The 27,315-nt window shown below is 37.8% G+C and overlaps 2 protein-coding genes across 2 annotated transcripts; one reads left to right on the forward strand and one right to left on the reverse strand.

The window, feature by feature from the left end:
* The first annotated feature begins 369 nt into the window (after positions 1 to 369).
* On the forward strand, positions 370 to 13,472 carry LOC116297308 (glutamate receptor 1). The gene is made up of 15 exons (XM_089040006.1): positions 370 to 1,015; positions 2,697 to 2,852; positions 3,410 to 3,679; positions 4,537 to 4,796; positions 5,349 to 5,486; positions 5,843 to 6,013; positions 6,472 to 6,576; positions 7,573 to 7,710; positions 8,196 to 8,393; positions 9,011 to 9,182; positions 9,762 to 10,031; positions 10,596 to 10,923; positions 11,338 to 11,498; positions 11,760 to 11,920; positions 12,023 to 13,472. Exons 1-15 carry the CDS (start codon positions 892 to 894, stop codon positions 12,212 to 12,214), a joined length of 2,844 nt encoding a protein of 947 aa, XP_088896132.1. The 5' UTR covers positions 370 to 891; the 3' UTR covers positions 12,215 to 13,472.
* LOC116297290 (uncharacterized) lies at positions 13,384 to 27,067 on the reverse strand. Its single transcript, XM_031705497.2, has 21 exons — positions 26,806 to 27,067; positions 23,778 to 24,112; positions 22,960 to 23,098; positions 21,961 to 22,289; positions 21,095 to 21,239; positions 20,198 to 20,538; positions 19,746 to 19,884; positions 18,977 to 19,105; positions 18,734 to 18,847; positions 17,958 to 18,071; positions 17,668 to 17,781; positions 17,444 to 17,557; positions 17,203 to 17,316; positions 16,973 to 17,086; positions 16,765 to 16,878; positions 16,559 to 16,672; positions 16,377 to 16,490; positions 16,081 to 16,194; positions 15,895 to 16,008; positions 14,955 to 15,068; positions 13,384 to 14,553 (listed from the first exon to the last, which is right to left on the reverse strand). Exons 1-21 carry the CDS (start codon positions 26,888 to 26,890, stop codon positions 13,793 to 13,795), a joined length of 3,771 nt encoding a protein of 1,256 aa, XP_031561357.2. The 5' UTR covers positions 26,891 to 27,067; the 3' UTR covers positions 13,384 to 13,792.
* Positions 27,068 to 27,315: the final 248 nt, after the last annotated feature.

Raw genomic sequence — 27,315 nt, forward strand, 5'->3', positions numbered from 1 at the left:
TGTCCACGGTTTCTAGTTGAGCTGGCGCAGTTACGCGACTTGAAGTTGTGAAAGGCCCATTGGCCCTCATCTTCAGTCGTATTCAGTCGCTCGTATTTTACCTATTACGCATGTTCTTATATGATGTCCGAGCCAATCCCACACGGCTTACAGCCTCATCTATCATAAAAAACGTATATTCCCTAGCGAACATTTCAATTTCCATTTAACCAAAGCTAAATGTTTTAATGCATTTATCAATGCTTTTTGGGGCAGTAATGATAAGGTAAATTTTACACCTTGAAAAGATGAAAAAACTTACTGACGTTTCGGACGCTAGTCCTTCGTCGGAGTAAAAGAGAAAGCGCTCTCTTTTAATCCGACGAAGGACTAGCGTCCGAAACGTCAGTAAGTTTTTTCATCTTTTCACGGTGTAAAATTTACCCTTTTATCATTACTATTCCATTGGAAACACCGACGTAGCTCACACTAGTTTTCAGCTAGTTATATCATGCTTTTTGGGGCTTGATCTCTGTATCATTCTTAGTCTTGCGAGATATCAATTTGTAAAATCGAGGCTCCCGGGAAAAACTACCAAATTCTTATCAAATCTCGAGGGATTGATGACAAAAAAGAAAGAATAGAGAAAGAAAGATTCATTATGTGTCGTTCTTGGCTTATCTTTCACTAATTATTTTCTTTTCGTACACTACTTTTATCTTCGATTGTCGCCATTGGTGATTTCCAAGTTTGGTGGTACTCCAAGTTTAATTACAATTCAATATTCTCATTAAGGCACTAGAGAAGCTGTGAGCGAGATTACTCCAAATCCATCCAATTGTCTTTTCACATTATCATTGTAAATACCGTATGAGACGCGAGGATCATCTCTTGCGAGCGTGTTTACTGTAAATGTTCATGACGCATCTGAACATGGCCAGTATAGGTCCAGTTTTCGTATCGTTACTACACTTTTTGGCGTTCAAAAGTTTATCTTTGTCGCATGCGATGCAAGTCCCATCTAAGCTTTACATTGGTAAGTGAAAACTGTTTAAACGTTTAGTGCACTGCGTTTCTTTTTGCATATCTTTTTCAAATTTTTTGAAACGAATTTTTAGTCTCTCAAATGTATTAGATTTAAAAATCAAAGTCTTCATTTACATTTTATTTATGAGTAAAAAAAATGGTGTTAACATTCGGCGAAAACTTCGTGAGCGAATTTTTTTAGAGATTTCATATGTTTTGAGAATATTTTGAAAACAATTTCGACAATATTCCCAAGAAGCAATTAACAGGACAGTTCATAGGATGTCATACTGTTTTTCGAATTACAGTTTTGTACTTATTGCAACATCTTTTGAGCTTGTAAGTGTGCTGCATATCTCAAATCAAACAACTGAATCTCCTTATCAGCACGGCAGCATAATATCAAAATAATCTTTTTTTGAAAGGGATGGGGGACCCATCTCTTCCAAGAGATTGACAATCAAATCGGTATACGTTTGTTGGAAATAGTACAAAATGTTACTGTAATAAATTCAAATTATTGCTCGTTAAATTTCTACCTCGAATATAATTCTAACAGCAAATTAAGAAATTTTAAGACGAATGAAAACTTGCAAAGAAGCTACTCATTAATATTGTAGTTTTGAACTACTTATTTATAGACTAGTGTAGATGTAAAAAAAAATTCAAAATTAACTGACATCAGTTAAGCAAAAAAAAAAAACAATTCTGTAAATATTAATAAAACAATTAAGGCCCCGTTTACATGAAGCCGGATATTTTCGTAAACGCATATAGTTTTATCCGTTTAGGCCTACGTTTACACGGAGACGGTCTGTAGCCGGATATTTTCGTAAACGCTGACGTCACTAAACAAAGGAGATCGCAGGCTCAGGAACTATGCGCATGCTCATTTAGCTCCTATGAGCGTTTTCGAGTCAATGGAGCGTTTTCGCGAAAACGATGAGCGTTTAAAGGGGTTAACACGAAGCCGCATGTAAACGCACATTTTTTACCCGGATAAAAAAATATCCGGCTTCATGTAAACGGGGCCTAAGAAACGCATTAATTTCTTGCTGGAAGACATCCGTGAATATCTTAGTATTTATCGGTACCATTAAGACTATTAAGTACTAAAGTTCATACCGATCATACCATATATCCGTGATAACGTTAACTGACAAAATTGTACAAATTCGTGCAAAGTTTTGCAAGTTTACGGTCTTGAGTGCAAGCCATACATTAGTGAAAAACTTTGTAACAAATTGCACAAATCGTAGTAAGCTCAGTAGATCTCTGTGTTTCCATAGACCTACAAAACTCAGTGCACTAATTTGTACGATTTTGTTAGTTAACTTTTTCACGGACATATCATATTCACTCTATTGAAGTCTACTGAACTTACAAATTTGTGCAAATATTGTGCCATTTCTTAAGGCCGGTTTAGGCGGTATGATTTTCGCCTGAAACTATCGTATACCGACACGCTTGCGTCTGTCGTAGGCGAGTTGTAGGCTTGATTTACACGCTACGACTCGAGTTGTAGGATGGCGCGAGCGTGTTGTATACGATAGTTGTAGGCGAAAATCGTACCGTCTAAACCGGCCTTTACAAAGTTTTTTTTATGAATACTGTATATGGTATGCACTCGAACGCCTTTAGATTAAATCTGTATTATTTCTATCATCATGATTATTTCTATTGTTAATCAGGAGCGATTTTCCCCACCCTTCAAGCAGACTACGAAGAGGCTTTTCTGTTTGCACTCGATGAAGTGAATAGGAATTCTTCTATTTTACCGGGCACGGAGCTCGTACCGCTCATCAATAAGACTGATGCTTACAGTACCTTTGATAATATACGAACAGGTTCGTCAAAGTCAGTCAGTATGTACATGCTAATTGTATAATTTTCTCTAGCGTTACCGTTAAAGATGGACACAATGCTAAGGTTAAGGGAATGGCAGGTGGTCGGAAGCATTACGCCTAACCTAGTAAAAGGCTTATATAAAGGAATAATACTCAAGAGAATGACAAGTGATCTGAAATGGAAAAACATTACACCCAAAGTAAAAGGGCTATTAAAGATATAAAACTCAATGGAATGACGTGGTCTGTAATGGGAAAACCGCCCAATTGCAAAGTAAAAGTCCATAAAATATGTCAGTAATACTCAAGGGAATGATAGGTGGTCTGAAATGGGAAAACATTACGCCCAAACACTTAAAATAAACTGGGGGCCTATGAAAGAAATAATACTCAAGGGAATGACATGCGGACTGGAATTGAAAACAAATCACACATTTCGCACAAAGTAAAACTGATGGGTATTATTAGTACCACCAACATCTGTCTGTATAAAACAAGCTTCCATGCGTGTTCTGAGTATATTAATAACTAACCTTTTGCTATGTTGTATATTTCAGTGCAATATCTTCTCAAGAAAGGCGTGGTGGCTATAATAGGACCGATGACGTCAACAGCGGTCAAGTACACCCAGCCATACTGCGCCGGTTTTCACGTTCCTCAGTTGGCTCCCGTAGCAACTGACCCTACATTCGAGTTCAGTCCCGGGAATTTCCCATTCCTCGTTCGACTCAACCCGAGTGATTCTCTGCAATGTCAGGCATTGGCTGGAATCATCGATTCGTATAACTGGTCGCATTTAGCGCTACTCACTTCAAAGGACGACTACGGTAGGTTGATAGAATTGTTTTATTAAGTAACACCATTGTCAACTTCAATTTATGGTGTTGGTCTGGCAAAATTAATATTTCATTTGGTTGAGCAAAAGTCAGGAATTTTTAAGACTGGTTTAAGCTTGTGGCAACCATATAACTTGATGGTTTTCAACCACTCCCAAGAGAATTAAATAACAAAAGACACGGCGGCCATGTTGGAGGATATGACAAAAGAACTCATTGACAATTTTTTTTTAACTCCTCCAACATGGCCGACGTGAAAACCATCAATAATAAATGAATATCGATTATGGCAAATAGTTTGTTAGATTCAACCAACATTGGGTCTATGATTACAAACTTTCAATACTCCATTTTACAGTTCCGTTCAGTGACCACGAAAAATAGTTCCTAGCCGAGGCTGGAGTTTCCGCGCATGATAAACTGCAGTTTATCAACTACAGCCTCGGTTAGGAACTATTTTTCGTGATCACTGAATGGAACTGTATAATGGAGTATTGGTTAACACACTGAAGGCCACAATAGGCCTAGACCTTTTCCAAATTCGCTTGAGTGATTATGAAACAATGGCTTCAGTTCGAGGATGGACTCGATATGTTCATATATCATTTATTTAATTATTTATCAACTCTATTTATACAGAGGTGCCCAGTTCAGCAAAGCTGGTTTGAATAGGGCTCCGTTTAAATTAATCTAGTCTACTGTATTTGCTGTATAGTATTTCATCATGTCCAACCATTGGAACATTTGAACCATTGTTTCGTGGCTATACTCAAGCAAAATCGGTAAAGGGGTATTGGAATATTTTTAAGTGTTTCTAATGAATGCTGTTCATTTTGGATGATTTGAAGGTATCAATGGCTTGTTGGCTTTGAAAGACATAGCCAATCAAAAAGGCTGGAAGATTCACGCCAACGAACATTTTGACACAATTACTAACTACAGCGCGCTGGACATCAAACTTCAATTACGTGCCATTCAAAAGAGTAAAGCAAGGTTAGTGGTGTTGAATACAAGCACGAGGTACACTTTAGTCATACTGAAGCAAGCTGCTGAAATGGGAATGCTGAAGAGTTGGATTTGGATTGTCACCGATGGTTCTACAAATGCGGTGAGAATTAATTGACACATTGTCAACCAACTGGGGTTTTTTTCCATTACAGACCACGTGTAATTCCCAAGAGCATTATCTCAAATCCTTTGTTTGACGATTGCGCATGAGAAATGGATTCATATCAAACAAAGAACTCAAGACACGTGATCTGAAAAGGGAAATGTTATGCTTAACGAGGATGTTGCAATATTATTCTATTTTTAGTTAGGGCTCCTGTTGATAGCAGTGAATAATTATGTTTACTGAAATGATCACTGTGCGGATACTCCAACCGGGACCACTTTGATAAACTAGTATCATTAACCAATCATATTACGACATTTAGTTCGATGTTTTTAACCGACCAATCAGATAGCGCATCGATATTATAAGAGCGTGAGAACGTGATAATCTGATTGGCTAACGCTGTTATCAGTTCAATCTCTGTCTAGTTTACTGTTATCTGATTGGTCAGTTTTATTCAAGTGAAAGGATTAACCTTGTTTTAAATACAAGTATCTATTAATCTGTATGATTTTTTGATGTGGTTCATTCTCATCATCGTTACAGGATTGGAGTACTATCCCGGGAGACTTTCCGTTACACGAATACACAGGTGTCATCGGGACGCGCCCTGCATTGGGTCAGGGCAAACTTTATACCGACTTTATAAAGAAGTGGGTGGCTAAAGGCCACACAAAGATAAGTGTAAGTACATTAAGCTGAAACTTCCTTTCTCCATAGCATAAATTTATCTTCAAATTCAATACTTCTTTAGCACAAGGTTGTAACCAGGGGAGGGGGAAAAGGGGGCCAGGGCCACCCTCGTGGCAACAAAATGGCGGCTTTTTAACTACTTTTTTCGATAAAACGTAAAATGTAAGGCCTTTTTTATTTGGCGCTTCGGGGTCGCAAACAAAATAGCGGATTTTTTAATGTGCACCCACCCACTTTGCAAAATCCTGGTTACGTCCTTGAAGCACATTGCTATATATACAATTCCCCTTAAAATCAGCCATCATACGATGAACTGAATATATCGCTGGATATATATCCCATTCCAGACTCCAGGAGGTAAAACCTACGACAGTGTGTTAGCACTAGCTTCATCCCTTGATGCGATGTTAAAGGGTGGCCACAATGTGACGGAGGAAGCCATGGATTTCGATTTTACAAACCAAGCACAAGTAACGCCATGGCAACCTGGTTCCAAGCTCTTGGACTACATCAAAAGGGTAATCAATGAAGCACTAACTAAGGCATTGAATTGTACGTTATTCTTTTAACAGTTTTATAAAATAATATTTAAGATGTAACGCGCGCAAAGATAGTGTATACTTGGGGATGAAATATATAATAATAATATTAATAAGTAAAATTTATATAGCGCCATTTCGCCATGCGCGCTCGTGTTTATGCAGCCTTATCGCGGAAATAGATAGGTGGATTTATTTATTTATTTATCAACAATATTTACAAAGAGGTGCCGGTCCCAATTCAGCAAAGTTGGTTTGAATGGGGCTCTGTTAAAATAAACTTACAGAAAGAAAATAAAGTACAGAATACAAAAATTAAAGTTACAAAGTACTAAGATTAAAACACTTAACATGCAGTATTGCATGGCACACAGGGTTAATTTTTAGCTATATCTAAAATGATAGTGAGATTCCTGTGCATTCTCGTCCTTACACAGGTTCGAATAGATGGAATTATGAGCAATATCGGGTTCACCGCAAGCGGGTCGCCGTTATCTGTAGAATATGACATAGTAAACCAAGGCAGGAACGGATTCGTAAAAGTGAGTACGATGCATACGTATTAACCTTAAAGTGCAAATGAACCCTTCGACAATACTTTCAGTACTGATTCTACATGAAGTAAATAGTTGAATGGTAAAATATTTCTTGATTTGAGTGATGCGTCTCTAAGTTATGAAGGTTTATACTTCCAATATGTTAATAAGTGTGACGTCTACTGAGGCTTAATTAAATATACAAAATTGAACTGGTTCATAGATACATTATTTAAAAAGCATCATTATTTTACTCATGGTTTACATGCAAGCTATTTAAAATTTTTTATTTTCAAAATGGCCAGCATTTACAGTACTAGTTACAACATGTACAAAAACACTCAAATACCTTACCTGACGTCTTCATCATTAACATATTGGAAGTATAAACCTTCATAACTTAGAAACGCATCACTCAAATCAAGAAATATTTTACCAATCAACTATTTACATGCAGAATCAGTACTGAAAGTATTGTCAAAGAGTTCGTTTGCACCTTAAGAGCGAATCTAGCGTGGGCTTGTCCCATTCCATGGACACGTTCATGTCTGAATGTCAATATACAAACCATTCCCTATAACAAAAAGTGTACGTACTAAGCGCAGATCGAAAGGGGATAGGACCTTTGCAGCTAAGCAATCACGTGCTGATTAACTCGCTGAGAGCAAATGAATGAACATCTTGATTCCCATGGGGGAAATATACTGGTGAGCAAACAAACTTTCTACAACCTGTTCCGACGAGAGATCGTAATAAAACTGCATTTCGTAACGCGCTGATTACACATCATTTCATTGAGTTCTTTACAAGTAACTAAAAAGAATCACCAATTTAAAAGAAAAACAAAAATTTTACTCAACAGTAAAAACACGATGAATATGGATATAACTCAAACAATGAAGCTTATTCTCCTGGGAATTGAATGACACGGGCCGGGTCAGAAAGCTAACCCCCCCCCCCCCCCCCCCCCCAAGTAAAAACCATAACAGCAGTTTTTGTCAGGTTGGTCGATGGAGCAGACAGGATGGTCTTAAGATGGACCCTAAAACACCAGTTTATTGGTTGTCAGAATCTACTGTTGTGCCCAGTGATATCGCTAATAGTGTGCAGAACACTACACTCAAAGTTGTCGCTGTACTGGTAAGAGAATAAGTGCATAAACAAGGACGTAGGAACCAGGGGATGAGGGGGAGGGGGTGCTATGGGGGTTGTACCCCCTCCCCCTACTTTTAGAGAAATTATGTTTCAAATTTATCGTTCGTAATAATGCTAAAATACCCACAATGTTATAAAACTAATTATAAAATAACTGTTATGAATGTCGCGTTCTGATTGGTTTGGAGCGCTTGCTTTATGAGAGCACATTGCACGCGCGCGCACTTTCCGTTGCGTCATTCCTATCTATCATTGTAATTTGTATTTTATAAAAGAAATAAAAAACTTGCTTGCTGTGCTGTGCGCAGTCATAAACCACTTGGGGATTGGCAGAACACTCGAGAAGTGTCCAGAAGCACTCCGCTGATACAGGCAGACTACTAACTTATCATAAATATATTATCTCTCTTATGGTTAGATGGGTGGATTGACTCAATTTTTAACAAGACATTTCGATCTCATTTATCCAGGATCATCCTTTCGTGTTTCTCAAGACTCTTCCAGACGGTACCAAGGAATTCGACGGCTTTTGTATCGATTTACTAAAGAAACTCAAAGAGATGTTAAAATTTGACTACGTCATTGAACTAGAGAAGAATGGTATTTACGGAGCCCAAGACATTTATTCACTGAAGTGGAATGGAATGATAAAGGTTCTTATAGACGGGGTAAGATGTTAGTTTAACGGCAAGGCAAGGCACGTGCGCACAGCACGGCACTATGTCCTGATAGTGCCGTGTCCAAGCATTTTAATATTTTGATTATTATCGTGTTCGAGCTTATATCAGGAATGATACAGCTATGTCAAAAAAGGTGGTGAAGGTATTGTTGCATGTTGCATGTTGCATGTTGCATGTTGCATGTTGCATGTTGCATGTTGCATGTTGCATGTTGCATGTTGCATGTTGCATGTTGCATGTTGCATGTTGCATGTTGCATGTTGCATGTTGCATGTTGCATGTTGCATGTTGCATGTTGCATGCATGTTGCATGTTGCATGTTGCATGTTGCATGTTGCATGTTGCATGTTGCATGTTGCATGTTGCATGTTGCATGTTGCGCATGTTGCATTTTGCTTACCAAGATTGAACTTTATTATATTAAAACCTTCACCAACCTTTTTTGAAATAACTTAAATAACCTTACACAATGCGTGTACCGTGGTTTTTTTACCTTCTTTAATACTATCGTATATGATATGAAAACATGCCATATTGATGCATCTATGATTTATAATTCACCATTAGTCTTGTCTTAAAACATTGACAAAGTGTTTCTTGTCTAGAATGCTGATCTCGCAATTGGTCCACTGAGCATCAGTTCCCAGCGTCAGAGCGTTATTGACTTCACTCAACCATATATGGATGTTGGTTTATCAATCCTCATGGCTAAAGAAAAAGACAGCGGGTACAAAGTCTTTTCGTTTCTCAGGCCTTTTGACTTTCATCTGTGGCTTGGTAAGTATACGTACATAATGTTTGACGCATACCTTCAATTGGTAAGAGCGTCGCTATGTTGTGCGGGAGGTCGTGGGTTCAAGCCCCGGCAAGACAAACACTGACTCAGGGTCCTAAAATAACTGAGGAGAAAGTGCCTGCCATTACAATTGCATCTGGTAATGCATGGTTAGACTTTCACGCGGCTGAGATAAACATGTTAATGACGCCGGTCCTGTTCCTAAATAGCTAGAGACGTTGACAGAGTACCACGAGTTTATCCATGATACTCAGTGATATTTTGAAAGTTCTCAAATTGGACTCGTCTTTAAAGGCTTGTCCAATTTTGAAAATTTTCAAAACATCACTCGTACCTATAAACTCTGAATTGTACTCGAGAACGTGCGATTTCCTAAGCTAATTTTTGATTTGATTTGTTCTTCGTATGCAAACAACTTTGTACTAATGTATTTTTTTTAAAATCGTTCTTGTTCGTTCTAGCTATTTCGCACGTCTATAATAGGGGACAGTTTTCCATTGACACACACTCAGTACCATACTTAACACTTAATTCACACGCATCTCTTTGTTTTATTTCAGCCATTGTGTTCACAGCACTCGGTGTCGGGATCTTTCTCTGGATCCACAGTACATTCAGTCCCTATGGTTACCACGGCCGGTGTGCGCAGGCGCAGAGTGAGAAAACTGTCCCTCGTCATGTTGCCAAATCCAAGAACTACCTGAGCTTTTTTAACTCAATCTGGTCATCATTTGCATATTACGTCAGCCAAGGCCCTGATGTACTCCATCCAGTCTCTCCGTCGGGAAGGGTGGTGGTTGGCGTCTGGTGGTTTGCTGTACTGATTATTGGTAAGGTTAAGGAATATAAAACGCGCGGTCATGTCTCTGTTCTGTGATATCAACACGCTGGGAGCTGTACAACAAACGAGAGAAGCAAGCTGAGTGTTTGTTTTGCTTTTCTAGTGCCCCACAGCTTCCAAAGTGTTTAAAACACAGAATAAAGAAATGCGCGCGCGCGGTTTATATTGCTTTTAAAAATAAAATATTTTGGAACGACTTTGCGCGACCGTGTCTCTGTCCTCTGATATAAAAACGCCGAGCCAACCAATCAGCGCGCGTTATATATATCAAATATTTTATAAAACTGAACTTTATTAGCCATGCTTACTACATATGAAATAAAGACCTGTTTGGTGTCTCACATTTCTGTTTATTTTTTGGGACAATCGCTTAGCCCAATCTAAATCTAAAAACAAAAATGGGATTACTGGATGGGTTATCACCATCATCACCATCATCACCATTTTCTCTTCGTCTTTCCTTTTTCTTCCTTCTCTTGCTAATCGCCTGAATCTTTTTCTTTTCTCATTTCTATTCCATTTTCTCCTAATCATTGCTTCTCTTTTCCCCCAGGAGCAACATACACAGCAAACTTGGCATCCTTCCTCATCGTGGAGCGCTTCAGCACAGCTATCAATTCAGTAGAAGACTTAGCACGACAAGTTAAGATCCATTACGGCACCATACAAAACACGCAGGGGCAAATGTTCTTCCAAACTTCTAGCATACCTACTTTTGTTACCATGTGGGAGTTTATGAAAGCTGCAAATTCTCTCGTTGAGAACACAACGGTCGGTGTGGAACGTGCAAGGAAGGGAAACTATGCGTTCTTGTATGATACTGTGATCCTTGAGTACTACATCCAACAGAAACCTTGTGAAACTTTACAAATCGTTGGACGGTATGCTCTTTTGTTTGCATTGCATCTGCTTGGTCCAATTCGTTTGTTCGGTCATGCATCGTTCTCATAATGATATAAGATATAAAAGATATAAAGCACATAAAATGCGTTTATAGAAGTACAGTATAGAAATTGACCTTTTGTTTTGACCTGAAGTCGCGCTATCCACCTTTATTTTATATTATATTATTATTGTATTATCGTTCCTGGATTCACAGCAGCATAATTTTTCTGTCCCTTGATTCTAGATTTTTTCTCCGGGTTCTCTGGTTTTCATCCCCCCTAACCTAACAAACTAAATTCCAGGCTGTTTCAGGTCCGATTTTAACGTCTAGAGCTGGATCTAGGGAAAAAAAGCGCTAGCGTCTGAGTTAGTATCTGAGTCTGCGAGACTTATTTCAGACATTTTTACAGGGAATTTGGAACGTTTGGTTATGGCTTTGGATTACCAAAAGATTCGCCCTTCACTCTTCAGTTCAGTATTAGTATCTTGGAACTAAGACAGAAGGATTATATAACTGCCCTGAAGAAAAAGTGGCTTAGAGGACAGTGTGACGACACCGATACTACAACAGGTACTTGATAATATGATGTTTGATGGAAAAACAACCCACCAACCCACCAACCCACCAACCCACCAACCCACCAACCCACCAACCCACCAACCCACCAACCCACCAACCCACCAACCCACCAACCCACCAACAAACCGCAAACAAACAAACATATACAAATCTTAATATAAATTCAGTCAACATTGCAGTTGTGTTAAAGTCGACAATAATTTGTTGACAAATATCCGTTCAAGATCCTAAGTCAAGAATCTTTCCATTTAGAGTCCAGCACTGCCATAGTGTCCCACAGTGATGTGCTTACGTTCAGCGATATGTCTGGTGTGTTTTACTGTGTGTTTATTGGTATGGGGGTTAGTCTTGTGGTATTGACTGGCGAGCTGTTCTTTGAGTCATATAAGGATAACAGAAATGGAAGCAAGGTGGTATGTATTGTAATGATAATAACCATTTATCCTAATGCCTGCTTGCCTGCTTGCAGGCTATTCATCTCTCTCCATACACTTATAGTAATGATTTCTTCAAAGGGTTTATCCAAGACTCTTTTCAAGCGAATAAAACAATCGTGGTTAAACTACATGTCTTCCAAGCAACCGTCCGTCAAGCCCTCATTTATAATAACAAACCACTCGAACTTCAAATCACGCAACTCCCCTCAAAAGTTAAATTTATCAACAATAACAGTCGAAAATCTGGAGACGCAGGAGCTTACATCATAGATTTTTCTTATATGGGCAATGTGGTACTAGAGAAGGCGACGAATCAGAAGGAAGAAGTTGCGGGTATATATGACGTCATCGACAGCGACCAATGAATTTCAAGGAATATCATCCAGAATGCCTCCATGTGGTCTAGTGGCTTGTGAAGTCATGGCCGCCATCTTGGTTAAACTTGCTAAATGCAACAAAGACGTCATCATTTATCGCGTGTTCCGTATAGACCGTTTTCTCAAGGTTGCGTGCGCATCCAAATTTAAAGAACTTGACGGGCCACGATACCAGAACACAAGCTTTATGATGAGTATTATCCTACCTTGCTATGATTTTTTCCCGATAAGAATTCATTTGCGTTTTTCAGTTTTATGGCTCGTCAAGTTGAATGCGCACGCAACCTTGAGAAAACGGTCTATTGCCAGAACTAAAAGACCTTCCTTGAATTCGCTTGAGAGAAAACAATGACTTCAGGTCGAGGTTAGACTTGATAAAATGTAACAATTTATGAACAGTTGTATAAACGTTGTACTTAGGTATATAGTTTAAATTATAACCAAAGGGAAAACCATGCCATGATTATTTCAGAAATTGTTTCAGGGTTCGGTAAAATTTGAAATCACGTTAATGCTCCCAATTTACCCACTAGAGTAATAACAACAAAAACAATAGTTTGTAGGGTAATGGGGTATGGGCCGGTGATCAGTAGGTACATGGTAGATGGGAAAAGGGTGAACTTAAAGCAAGGGATGGGTCGGAAGAAAGGCACGATATGCAGACTTTCCTCTCTTCCCATTCACATCTTCCTCCAGGGCAGTACCCCTCCCCGACCTCCCTCTCCTCGACCTCCCTCCTTCTCTGTTTCTCATTATATTATATATTGATGTTTTATAGTTTTAATCGTTTTTTCGACAACCGAAAATATTTTCTTTTTTTTTTTTTTTTTGCATTGGTGCGCGCACCATTTGATATCAATTCTCAATTCTGCAAGTATGAATAAAGAGATAATACAGATTTTGTAGTTTAGATTATGAGGTCTTGGCTGTTTGCGACCAGTATGAAAATGCGTAAATCTAGAATCTTGAATCCAAAATTTGTAATCTGATGTGGAATCTGGAATAGGCCATTTGCAGGAAATAATCACATGACTGTTACAGGATGACAAAAAAAAATCGGGCTTCCTTTTATAACTATTTTATTTCTTTTATTTGTTGCAAATGGTCTACATAAGATGAGGAATCTAGAAATAAAGATGTGAAATTTGAAATTTAACATGCGGAATCTGGAATCCAAGATATGGAGATTAGATTCAAGACGTGGCATCAGGATTTTAGGATCACGGTCGTTTAAAATCTGCCGGGAATCCCCAGATGTTAGAAACCAGTATTTTCCTATTGTTTTCCACACGGAACTTTATTAACTTTATTAAATTTGCTTTAACCGCGCGCTCTTGATGATAGAGACGTGATGCAAATCCTTATGTACCACGAAAAATAGTTTACTTTAAAATTCGGACCTCTGCAAAGCGACCACTCGTGCGAAAAGTGGTCGCTTTATAGAGGTTTAGTTATTCTTTTCTTTGCATGCCTAGACATTAGTTTGATTCTTTATCCAGCTTCTTGCTATAAGTACATTAGTGTACACCCCGTAAGAGTTCGGGTTAGCACATCCTATACCCCAACTTATTACCCCATACAAGTACCAGCAGTAATTGGACTTCTCCTTGATAAAGGGTCCCCCACTGTCTCCCTGACATGAGTCAATCCCACCCTCCGCATGACCCGCACACATCATCCTATCAGTGATAATAGCTTTCCCTTCATAGGTCTTCTTACATAAATCATGCGAGATCAATGGTACGATTGCTTGTTGTAATCTTTTCGCGGCAGCACCTCCGTGGGCGAGCTTCCCGAATCCCGTGATAGTGAATTGCGTTCCTGCAGGAGGGAGTTCGGTGTTAAGAGGCAAACAGATCGGGTATATAAACCGATTATACATTTTAAGGGGTTCAGTTATTTTGATCAGTGCGATGTCATAATCACTCGTCCACCAACGATAGAGAGGGTGGCTGATGATAGTAGATACGTTCTTTATCACCTCGTTTCCTTCAGCCACACTGAGATCATATTCTCCCAGGACCACCAAAATCTCGTCGGGTTCTCTAAAAAGAACACAGTGCCCAGCAGTAACGATCCATTCCTTTGAGATCAACGTGCCGCCGCAGTAATGTTTTTTGTCTTCTTTTGCAAGGAGGCCAACCTGCCACGGCCATGAACCGGGAAATGCGGACTCACCGCCCACGATACGAGCCTGCACTCGGCGACCACATTCCTTGTTTGGGTTTAGAACTAATGATTAACAAAGAGATTGTGAGTTTTTGTATTGAAAATAATGTAGCGGAGATTGGCATCCCAAACGTTACGATGTACGAGAGGGGAATAAGAAAAGGAAAAGGCAGAGAAAGCAAAAGAATAAAAAGGAAACCTTAGAAAAGCCTTTATAGTTTTTTGTCGAAGTTCAAATGAGTAAAAATGAGAGACGTTTCTTCCTTCTTTCGGTTCCTTTCTTCTGTTTCTTTCTTCCTTCCTTCCTTCCTTCCTTCCTTCCTTCCTTCCTTCTTTTCTTCCTTTCTTCCTTTCCTTTCTTTTTTTGTCTCTATGAATTTCATTTCTTTTAAAACTTTTGCCTATACAATTGCCGGTATCCTTTGTGTGCGTGTCTTTGATGAAGTCACACATGCATGTCTTACCTATTTCACACTGATTGCCGTCATAACCATACAAACACTGGCACCAGTATGTTGTAGGTTTGTTGACACAAATTCCACCATTCATACAGGGATTACTGGAACAGTGCGTTTTAACTAAAGGAGAAGAACAATGGCAACTCCTATTAAAACTGCAATCCGCCCTCATTTTTCTCATCACTACTAATCATTATCATCACCCATATCATCTGATCATTGTCATCGCCACCTTCATTACCATTATCATCATTATCACCATTATCATTGTCATCATCATCATCATTACCATCTGATCATCACCATTATCTAATCATCACCACCATCATCATCATAATTATCATCACCATAACCTTATTATCATCATCGTCATTACCATCATCCAATAATCACCATCATCATCAACGCCATCATCATCTGATAATCATCGTCATCATCATCTGCATTCATCATTACCACTACCACCACCATCATCATCAACGCCATCATCGTCTGATAATCATCGTCATCATCATCTACATTCATCATTACAACCACCACCACCATCATCAACGCCATCATCATCTGATAATCATCGTCATCATCTACTTTCATCATCACCATTACCATCACCACCATCATTATTTGATCATCACCATCATCTAATCATCACCACCATCATCATCATAATTATCATCACTATAACCTTATTATCATCATCATCATTACCATCATCCAATAATCACCATCACCATCATCATCAACGCCATCATCATCTGACAATAATCACCAACACTAAAATCATCACATTCATTATCTGATAATCATCGTCATCATCATCTACATTCATCATCACCATTACCACCACCACCATCATTATTTGATCATCACCACCATCGTCACTATCACCCTATCATCAAGATCATAATGTTCAAAGAATGCGTCATAGCTGTGTCAACATACGTACCCTCTTCACATTGCTCCCCGATGTATTTACTAGTACAGCTGCATATATAACCATTTACTTCATCTATGCAAGTTCCATTATTTTGACAAGGTGAGCTTTGGCATTCATCAATGTCTGTTGAACACACAGCAATAATTAAAAGAATACAATCCAAAAACACATATAGAAGCAACAGGTTTTACTGACCTGTTTCACATCTTTCCCCAGTAAAACCACTGGCACATGAACAGGTGTAGTTGTTCACGTGATCAGTACATGTTGCATTATTGAGACATGGTTCACTTTGACATTCGTTTACATCTGTTTGGAAAGAAAATAGGACACTATTTGCATATAGATATATATTGTTATCTTGAGGTGAGGGCAGCCATATTGGAGTTCTTGCTGTTGCTTCCTGCCATCCATTATGGCTGCCATCACTATATACTATACGTCAATATTAGTGATGGTTTTAAAATTATTTAAAATGAAATTAAACATACCTATTTCGCAGTTTCTTCCAGTAAAACCACTTGCACATGCACAGGTGTAGTTGTTCACGAGATCAGTACATGTTGCATTGTTTTCACAGGGTTTTGGCAAGCAATCATCGATATCTGTAAACCAATTAATTCACTTTTTATTTTTTATAAATGAAAAAATTTAACAATTACCTTTTCCTTACCTGTTTCGCAATTACTTCCAGTAAAACCACTTGCGCATGAGCAGGTGTAGCTGTTCACGTGATCTATGCACGTTGCATTGTTTTGACAAGGTGTACTTTGACATTCATCAAAATCTTTGGAGAAAAAAAAACACAAACATTTAGTGCTTGCTTAGCCATTAATCTGATTTTGATTATGCTTTTATGAAAATCAACTTCATACTCACTAATCTCACAATTCCTGCCAGTAAAGCCACTAACACATGAGCACGTATAGTTGTACACGTGATCAATGCATGTGGCATTATTTTCACAAGGAAAATTTTCGCAGTCGTCTATATCTATGATAAACAAAATTGCAAAAGATTAGTTTTTTTAAGTAAATCACAATTGCCAACTTTGAAGAGCAAATTAAATATTTATGAATTATTTTACCTATCTCACAGTTTCTCCCCGAAAATCCGTTAGCGCATGCGCAGGTGTAGTTGTTGACCTGGTCAATGCATGTTGCTTGGTTTTTGCATGGGGTAGATTGACATTCATTAATATCTGAATAAAAATCAATAAGCAAATTTTAAAAAAGTTAAAAACAGTCATTTAAATGTTTCCAAAAGTGTTTAAGTTTCAAGTTATAGAAAACAAACTAATGTAATTTTAGTTGTTACCTATTTCACAGTTTCTTCCAGTAAAACCACTGTCACATGCACAGGTGTAGTTGTTCACGTGATCAGTACAAGTTGCTCTGTTCTTGCAAGGAGAGCTTTGGCAGTCGTCAATGTCTTTAAAGAAAAGCGATTGAATATTACATCATTATTAATTGTTATTATTATCTTTAATCAAGCGAAACCCATTTTTTTTCTTCGAACGTTCCATAAAACTGTTATAAGAAATCTTTTATTTAGTTACCTATTTCGCAATTTCTTCCAGTAAAGCCAAGTGCGCATGCGCAAGTGTAGTTGTTTACGTGATCAATGCATGTCGCTCGATTCCTGCACGGAGTTCCTTGACAGTCGTCGATATCTTTAGAAGGTACAAGGTGTTGTTAATGATAACTAATAAGTAATAATTATCAATAACTAGCATGATATTGGAAAACATCCTTTCCCATATTTCAAACTACTCCAGTTTACCTATTTCGCAGTTTGTCCCAGTAAAACCACTTGCGCATGCACAGGTGTAGTTGTTCATGTGATCAATACATGTTGCATTGTTCATGCAAGGGTTGGACTGACATTCATTGATATCTGTTATGCAAAGAAATATATAATATCAAATCAATAAGCGGAACCTTATAGGTGGGCGCACGTCGACGAAAACAAACTTAAACAATAATATTTATTTGTTCAAGGAGTAATGACTGCACATACATTAGGCAGAGCAACAGGTCATGTGTCGGTTTTAAAACAGCAAATTTACCAACCTATTTCACAGTTTCTTCCAGTAAAACCACTTGCGCATGCACAGGTGTAGTTGTTCACAAGATCAGTACATGTTGCATAATTTCTACATGGTGAACTCTGACAATCGTCAATATCTGTTACAAAAATCGGAGGAAATTAAAACTACATGCGCGGTGGAGAATATTCAGTGGGTCAAATATAGATACAGTCAAGGGTGGTGTGGGGTAGTATACTCGCTTCTCACATCAGGGGTCTAGGGTTTGATTCCTGGTCTCAGCATTTCGTGTGAATAGCGTTTTGAAGTTTTCTCCCTTGATTCATAGGTTTTTCTACTGGCTTACATACCCTTTGCATGTGACGTCAAAGGAGCGCAACTTGGAGGACAGAAACAAGAGAATTTCAATCTCCTGAGAATTGGAAACCTATTGTTATGTTCTCCAAATTGAGCTGCACTCCGACGTACTGCAAGGGGTTTAGTGACCAACTAGAGGTTGCTTCAGTGTTCAATCTTTGAGTTAGCGGCGCCCTGACTTTGATCAGCTCAGAGGTTGTTTTGTGCAGGGTTCGGAAAAAGAATTAAAGTGTTATTTTATTTTACAAAGAATTGACTATAAACACGAATGATACATATACAAAACACAAACTTACTAGCATAAATAGATAAACAAACAAACAAACAAAAAACACTTCACTCTGCCACAATGGTTGAAGGACTGACCAACAGGATAAAGGGTCCCATACAAAGGTCAACCAAAGGTCAAGGTTAATTAGAAGGCTTAGATTTTGACCGGGTTACCTGTCTCGCAGTTTTGTCCTGTGAAGCCAGTTCTACACGCACAAATATAACCGTTTACCAGATCTGTGCAGGTTGCACCATTCCTACAAGGGTTCGGGTTACAATCATCGATATCTGTTAGAAAAAAGAAATAGTCCTGAATCAGAATGGGTAGCGTATGGGAATTAAAGAATGGAAGTCAATCTCAGATATTGAATAACCTACAAGAATTAGAATGCACCTGAATCAGCTCTTTTTCCATACCTGTTCCACAATTCCTTCCAGTAAAACCACTAGCACATGTGCAGGTATAGTTGGCCACGTGATCAACGCATGTAGCATTGTTCTTACAGGGATTACTATCGCAGTGATCAACGGCAACACTCTGATTTTCTATAATATTGTTAATAAGTTAAAAACGCGGAAAACAAACCTAATATTAAACAAACCTAAGATTATAGATCTAAAAGGCTCCATTGTAAACCTTAGACGCATATGACTACCTTCATTCGGGCTTCCTGATAAAATTTGAGATACGTACGGTAGAATATGTATTATTTTTTCTACGAAACCTTTCAGGAAAGACGATACAAGACGCTCGGTAACTATATATATATATATATATATATATATATATATATATATATATATATTTGGCACAGACTACATGAGTTCAAGGCGCGGTTTCACGGAGCAATTTTCTCTGCAATTCGTCTTGCAACAGTGTTGCGGCACAAGTTGCAAGAGTGTTTACACGGTGCAGTTAAGAAGCAATCGTTGCCAAAAATAGAAACGAATTCTACTTTTCGCAACAACTTGTCTCGCAACATTTTTTTTCAAACTGCGCTGTAGGTTACACGCGGCTATGCTGTAGCTTGTGTAGCAACGCTGTTGCGAGAAAAGTTGGAGAGAAATAAAATTGGTCCTTGTCATCTTGTCTTTAGAGCCCAGAAGAAGATTTGTGGTGGAGTCATGAAATTATCACAGGACGGCCGAGTAATATTAGATTTTATAATTGCCACTTTATATTTACCTCGGCATCCGTAAAGCTCCATCCTCAGGTATGCTCCACCGTTCCAGGTTTTTGGGTAGATTCGGATTTTGAGTGCTTTTATTGGTGTTGGAAAAGTGTTCGTCACTACTGAAGTACTATCTGTATTACCAGGAAATATCTGGAAACATATTACTTTATATTAAACGTTGAAGGAAAGAAGGAAGGAAGGAAGGAAGGAAGGAAGGAACGAACGAACGAAAGAAGGAATGAAGGAACGAAAGAAGGAATGAAGGAACGAAAGAAGGAATGAATCAAGCAAGCAAGCAAGCAAGCAAGCAAGCAAGGGACGAACGATGGAAGGGACGAACAAAGTAAGGAACGAAGAAAGGAGCGGAGAAACGAAGGAAGGAACGAAGGAAGGAATGACGGGAGTAAAAATGTATGGATGGAAGGAAGCAAGGAAGGTAGGATAGAAGAATGAAACTAATCACCTTATCAACACCATTGACACTGTACGTCATCCATGTGATTCCATCTTTAGAATACCCAACCTTATAAGAAGTCACCCATTTCCCCGTCTCCCACCAGTTCTGAACAGACCCTCCTTGTATACCAACACCAGCAACGATCGCCAATTGCCCCAGGGAGATTTGGAGCCAAGGGTTCTGGTCCGTGGTTGAAGGGGACCATCCAGTAAGCGATTGAAATGCCACCTGGTTATGTAGTCGGCTGTAAGTAGGGCTGTTAGTGTTGCTCAAGGCTGAAGACGCCGATAGAGAGGCGTCCGGGATACGTCGGTCTTCCATTCCCAAAGAAAGGAAGCATTTGTTGACTGACAAGAAGAATAAAATGAAATGTTTGATTATATGAAAGTAACGTATACCAAAAGAGAAGGCAATGTCGAGTTGAAGGTAAGGGCAAGTTCAACAAGTATTTCACTCTTTTTCTAAAAAAGAAAATCCTGATCGTTAACCAAAATTCATGCAACTATCTTCCATAACTAAATAGATCAGTTTCGAGTTACCGCTGTGTTCCTCGATTGCAGACTTATTTACTCAGGTTTAGCGCAAGATTGATTCAACGGATTTCATTATTTCTGTACAGTGGCCATATTTTGTTTCGTGCTGTGTGTCGTTGTGTAACGGTAACGGTGAGGTTTTCCTAGCAATTCGATTAGAGAAGCAATGAGCTCGTACGAGACATCACCGTGTGTTGTAACGTGATGGTAAAGGTGTTGTGTCTTAGTTATTTAATCGGAGAAGCAATGACTTTGCGTGCGGTGATTTGTTCAAGGGATGTCGTAAATTGTATACTCTGGCACCACCGCGTGCATTGGTGATTCTCTAATCTAATTATAAATACATAAGATAAAAAAGGTTGCCATATACCTGACATGCAGCCAAAGAATTCGACTCTCAAGGCTACTCTTTCTCCATTCCACAAGATAGGATCGATTCTGATGTACTGGGAGATGATTGGCTGGTCAAGGACGTTCTGGGTCTTGGTGTTGCGATCTTCATTCCCGATATAATACTGCAAGGCAAAACTTGATTTGAAATAGTGTTAAGTTAAGGAGAGAGGAAGAACCGGAGAACCCGGAGAACTCGGAGAACCCTCGAATGAAAAGACAGACCTAAAAAGCACCTTTACTCACATATGACTACTAATAGACCGGGATCAAACCCGCGACCACAGCGGCGAGAGACGGCGCATATTAGTTGCGCACACCGTACAGCGTGATATGTGTTATTATAAACAGTGTAAACGTAGTCAATCCGTAGATAGAACTTATGTATGGCGCTGGAGGTCTGGAAAGAGAAAAAATGTGCCCGAGGTCTTAAATATATATGGACCGACATCGTGTGGACGAGCGCACAGTTTTTCTCTATCCGAAACGACCTTAGGACGGTAACTAACCTCTTCTTATTATATGGCAATGTAATTTCACGCGCTTTCAATGGCCAATTTGCGGTCAATAACTAACTGTACGGACCACTAACACATTTTTGTGTGTTATCCTTGGCATATAATAAACATCTTATTAACTTCGCTTGCTCGGTCCGTACGTAAGTTATGGAACCTATTTTTCCCCACTTCTTCATGTTCCGCGCGCTACACGCTTGGGTCATAAGGCAGTAGAAAAACCTCGATAGGTCCATAACTTACGGTACGGACCTCGCACTCGATTGATAAAAGCTATATATGTCCACCTCAACCTTTGCGCATTTCTATTCATATTTTGTACACACAATACCTTAATCATGTCTGCATCATAGATATAGTTCCAGTGAATACCATCGTGACCAAAGCGCACATAATAGTAAGTCACCCACTCATCTGCCACAGGGTTCCCTTGCGTCCCAATAGCCATGACTTTGAAAATTTTTCCTAAGTTTACCGCAAGCCACGGAGAGTAGTCCATATCACCTGTCCTCCAACAGCCGCCAGACAGCGCGGAGGGAACGTTGTTAAGTCGGCCTTGAGAAGCGGCGTAGAGCGCGCTGAGTTGAGTCGAGGATGTGATGTGTTTGTCTGGGATGCTGCCATTTTGCATTCCTAGTTTGGCTCCACAATAGCGCGAATCTGCAAAAATAAGACTAGAATATATATTTTTATCACAAAAATAAGATAAATACTGGATGAAAAGTTCAGTCCCTTTTTTTGATTGCAAAAATGTAATGTTGCAGTGACAAATACTTTGTGCTTTTTAACTTATGGTTGATATAATAAGAGGATATAATTTTCAACACAAAAATAAGAAAAAAATAGAATTCAGACTGTCTCCTTTTTCGATTGAAAAAAGTAATGCCTTGTGCTTTTGAACTTATGGTTGATAGCAAATTCAATGAAATTAAAAATAGATATGTCAGCATTGTGCTCCGTTCACTAATAAAGCACAATTTTCTACCAATCAGCACTATCCTAACTATATAATAATTCATAATATAAAAAGTTGTCTAATTTCGCTTTGAAAGACATATATTGCCTCATATATAGCCATATATTGCCTCATATATAGCCATATATTGCCTCATATATAGCCATCCAGAACACGTGATTCGTTGTCCCATGTATGGACATCCAGAACACGTGATTCCTTGTCCCATATATGGTCAACCAGAACACGTGATTCATTGTCCCTTATATGGGCATCCAGAACACGTGATTCATTGTCTCATATATGGTAAACCAGAACACGTGATTCATTGTCCCATATATGGGCATCCAGAACACGTGATTCAGTTTAACTTACCTAGACAGCCATAAAGTTCAACTCTTAAAGATGGCTGTCCACTCCACGTCAAGGGGTTTATTCTAACGTAAGTCGCTGTGAAAGGAGGGCTAATGGTGTTCTTTCTTACTGTGTTGGCATCTGTATTACCAGGGAAAACCTGTTGAAACCAAAGCCAATCCTGTTAATACTGAAAAAAGAACTTTCAAATAGGCGAAGATATTTCTAAGATAAGTTGAAAAAACCCTATGATAGATAAATATGTAAATAATTCATTTCTTAAAAGCGTTTGTATGACGAGAGGAATGAAAGAAAGAAAAAAGACAATGAAAAGGAAGACTTAATATGCCAGTTTCAAGTTCCAAATTACCACTGTACCGTTATTTGATTACAGACTCATTTACGCAGGGCTCATAGCCTCGCATCAGAAATACCAACGGTATGCACGACGTCAATAATACAAACACTTTGAAACTCAACAGACCTTGACTAGAATACGGGAATATTCTGCACAAGATCGAGGTTAACCCTGTGTAAATGAGTCGCATCGCTTGAGCGCTTTGTGTTTGACCAGTGAACCAATGTATGGAAAAAGGTGAATATAAAGTTTTTTTAAAAAAACTAAAAGCGTCAACAGTTTAGAAAACTAACAATTTAATTTTGCATACAACTGATTTCTAGATTTTACGACATTTTAATCCTTAATGTGTATTTATTATTTCATAAATAGTACTAAACTTAATTTCGAAAAACTGGCGCCATATAACTAGCTATGCGATAATTTAAAACTGATGACCGCCCTGTCCTCAAATCCTGGCCATGGGTTCCCTGTGTCTTACCTTTATCGATCCAACATTCGATCTGCAAAACTTCCAAGTTTTCCCGTCCATACTATACGATAAATTATAACTCCTGACCCAGTCCTGCACAACATTCAGGCTACCTCTTCCTTGGGTAGCGATGCCCGTCACCACGTATGGGTGCTTCAGGTAGATTTGTAACCAAGGGTGACCATCGTTAGCACCGGGCGTCCACCCACTGGGGTACCATGTGTAGTATGGTACGAGGTTGAGTCTGGCTTGAGCCGCGCCCTGCCAGTAATCTATCTCGGATGAAGCTGTTAGAGAACTGTCTGGGATTATGTATTTTTCCACACCCAGCGAATAAGAACACTCTAAAAAAAAAAACAATGCTAATGATAAAACCTCCAAGATCAATAATTAGGAAATCTATTATTTTCGCTTAATACTATTAATATTTTAGAATATGTTCTTTTTTTACCAAATGTATCTTTTCTCAAATTACGTTCGCTTACGCATGGAACTAGAGCGCGCTAGAAACGGTTTTTCTTTCAAACTTTGTCGGAAAAAAAGATTTTTTTTTGGCTAAGCGCGTCTCGTTAGTACGTTTTGACCAACTGTTGACGTCATATATCATGGTGAATAAGAGGACATACCACGCAAACCATCGACAATTTGCTAAATGTAAAAACAAACAAGATTAAATATTTAAAAAACCTATTACACTCGCTTAATAGGTATTGATGTTATCATAGAAAAATGTGCTAATGTAAAAAGGAAACAAAAGAGAGGAAACAAGTTTTAAAGAAGTAAAGATAAAATCTTACTTTTAATCTAATGCAAAAGATAATGGATTTTGATAAGTTTTACGACCATAATTTCTCATAACGATTTGCCTCGTTAACAATAATAATAATAAATAAATAAATAAAATTAAATAATAATAATATTGAAATAATAATAATAATAATAATAATAATAATAATAATAATGATAATAATAATAATGATAATAAAAATAAATCCTTTATTTAACAAGGGTGGCACTAAATAGCAAAAACTTTGCTAATAAACTTGTGGCCCTTTACGATAAGCTAAAAACTATAAAAGAGACTACAATAAAATTACTAGAATATTTAAAAAAATTAAAAATTAAGCTAAAGAAAAAAGAAAAAAAAAAAAAAGAAAAGAAAAGAAAAAAACATATAATATGTTCGTTCGAGACGCGCAAACACCTAAACTTAGAAAATCATACTCTCTCAATATAGTTTTTTTAACGAGTTAGGTGACTGTTTTCCCAGTACAGATTTCGAGTAATTCCCATGAAAAATGAGCTAGGATAAGATTCTTTGTTTAAGTCTTTTTCATATTAAACAATTTTGCATTATCAGTGGAGAATAAAGAAACAATACTCAAGGGAATGCCATTGTGCACGGTAGGAATGACTCTACATCACATATGAGTAGAGTTTGTTAGGTCTATAATGCATACAAATTAGCCAATATCGATTAAATATGTGCACCAATATTCACATTTTTTCATTTTAAAGCAAATATTTCACTTTAAATACATGTGTATGATCATGAGTGAAAAAAAAAAAAAAAAACCAATTCAAAAAGCTCTAGAGTTTGTAACCGTTCGGTTATTCAGCATCAAAAACGTTTTGTGAATTATTTGATTTACAATTTGTTTGGGAGGCCAATGTTAACGTATTCGCACTATAAAAAACTGTTAAAAATAGAACAGTTAAAGTGAGCGGAAAGAGGAAAATGTTCGTAACAACTCATGTGTCAAACTAGCGTGACCGCATCATAAAGATATTTGATTTATCGGAAAAATAAGTTTAAAAAATTCAAAGTTTCGTAAAGTTTTGGAAGATTTTTGAAAGTATTTTTGTGGAATTTGACACAAAGAGATGTATGCGTAGCCTGGTCACTTTTTCCCATAAGTCAAATATCTTGTAATGGCACTTAGGGTGATATAGGTTTATAGACAAAAATGAATATATTAATTATGCTTCACTGGAACGATGAACAATGGTTTAAAGAATTCGAATCACGAAAAGGGAAAAAAAAATTCTGAAAAGGCGAAATTTGTTGAAAATTATATCTTAGCTCTTAAGGTATTTAAACTAACTTAGGAAAACTCTGCAGTCAACCAAAAGTTAGACGACGGAAGTTCCAAGAAGTGAAGCTATTAAAACTGAATCTAATGTAAAAGATAACGGTCTTTCTACGTTTTACGACCACCATAATTTCGCGTGATAAATCACCTTGTTGATTTGTTCGTCTTATCAGGATATTTCAAAATATGCAAACACCTTAGTGATTTTGCCTCTCTGGACTGAGTTTTTGGCTCAAAGTTCACAAAGTTGAGATTTTGGTTTACTAATAAAGGAAAATTAAATTAAGTTAACAAATAAATTTTACCAAATATAAATGAATGCCATTCAAATGCGTATAAACAGGCTTCAATATTGATAAATAATGATGAATGAATAGCTAACGAATAGCCTAATGCTTCATTGAAGTTTTCTATTTCAAATAACTAATAGCATTTAGAAAAAAAACACGCTTTTCAAACTTTTCAAAACAAGTTTCTTTCGGCTTCTAAACGTAAAAAAGATACTCAAGATTCTGGTTAACTCATATCGTTTTTTGATACTTTTTGTGAGAAAACTTAAGGTTATATTTCTGACATTACTTTTCCATCCCTTAGACTTTCATTACACGAAGTAATTGCTTGGCAACGAAAAGCGAAAATTATATCAAATATATAACATGATTTTCAATATCTTTATATTATTCTCTTTATTTTATCAAAACTTAGATTAAAGTATTGCTCTTATACTTTACTTTGTTCAGTGGGTAAATTTAGAGATTGTCATAAAACTCTAATATTTTGGTATTCAGTTATTATATGATGTGAAATATGCTAGCCCCCAAGTTAAAAAACACCACGAAATGTGAGTTATTTCTGTAACTTTCCCCAGAGGAAGTATTTGACATATGTTTAGTTAAAGTTAAAGAGACAAGAGAGTCAAAATAAGAGGATGCTTAAATACCTACCCAAAGAAACTGTTGTCTGTAGACATACCGCGAGCAAACTACATACCACAAAGAGCTTACACATCATAGATTGTAGTTTACTCATAAAATACACCCCTCTTCAATGTTGCTACTGAAATATTTCGACGTTCAGCTAGTTACACACTACCATTAACTCGACATTCTCTTATCGGTATATATACTTCGATGTATGGGCTGGGACAAACAGCTCAAAGAGGGAAAAAAATTAAAGGTAGTTAAAATCCTTGAGATTTTCTAATGAGGTACTTGGGGGAATGACGTTTGTGAATTGATAAGAATCTGTAACTAAGCTTGAGCGGGGGGCTAGCGTGATATTAATCATCTTGGTGAAGCGTGAAAAATAATAATTAATACAGCGATCTTTGCAGCCGTTCCCACCAAGCACACGCGAATGATTCAGGCTCCGTCCACACTATGCCGGATAAATTTGAATCCGAATTTTTATTTATTCGGTTAGGCCTACCGTCCACACTAGTCCAGGCGAATCCG

Source organism: Actinia tenebrosa, unplaced genomic scaffold (genome assembly GCF_029948245.1).
Source record: "Actinia tenebrosa isolate PJP-AT-01 unplaced genomic scaffold, QUT_ActTen_1.0 PGA_scaffold7__59_contigs__length_16204524, whole genome shotgun sequence".
Taxonomy (NCBI): domain Eukaryota; kingdom Metazoa; phylum Cnidaria; class Anthozoa; order Actiniaria; family Actiniidae; genus Actinia; species Actinia tenebrosa.

Excerpts from the sequence above, each read along its gene's own strand:
- LOC116297308 (XM_089040006.1), top strand. The coding sequence starts at position 892 with ATGTTCATGACGCATCTGAACATGGCCAGTATAGGTCCAGTTTTCGTA. Across the intron at positions 5,487-5,842 it reads AAGGCCACACAAAGATAAGT|ACTCCAGGAGGTAAAACCTA; the intron begins GTAAGTACATTA and ends ATCCCATTCCAG. Across the intron at positions 9,183-9,761 it reads TGACTTTCATCTGTGGCTTG|CCATTGTGTTCACAGCACTC; the intron begins GTAAGTATACGT and ends GTTTTATTTCAG.
- LOC116297290 (XM_031705497.2), bottom strand. The coding sequence starts at position 26,890 with ATGAGTAAACTACAATCTATGATGTGTAAGCTCTTTGTGGTATGTAGT. Across the intron at positions 24,113-26,805 it reads ACAGACAACAGTTTCTTTGG|AGTGTTCTTATTCGCTGGGT; the intron begins GTAGGTATTTAA and ends TTTTTTTTTTAG. Across the intron at positions 23,099-23,777 it reads CGAATGTTGGATCGATAAAG|GTTTTCCCTGGTAATACAGA; the intron begins GTAAGACACAGG and ends TGGTTTCAACAG.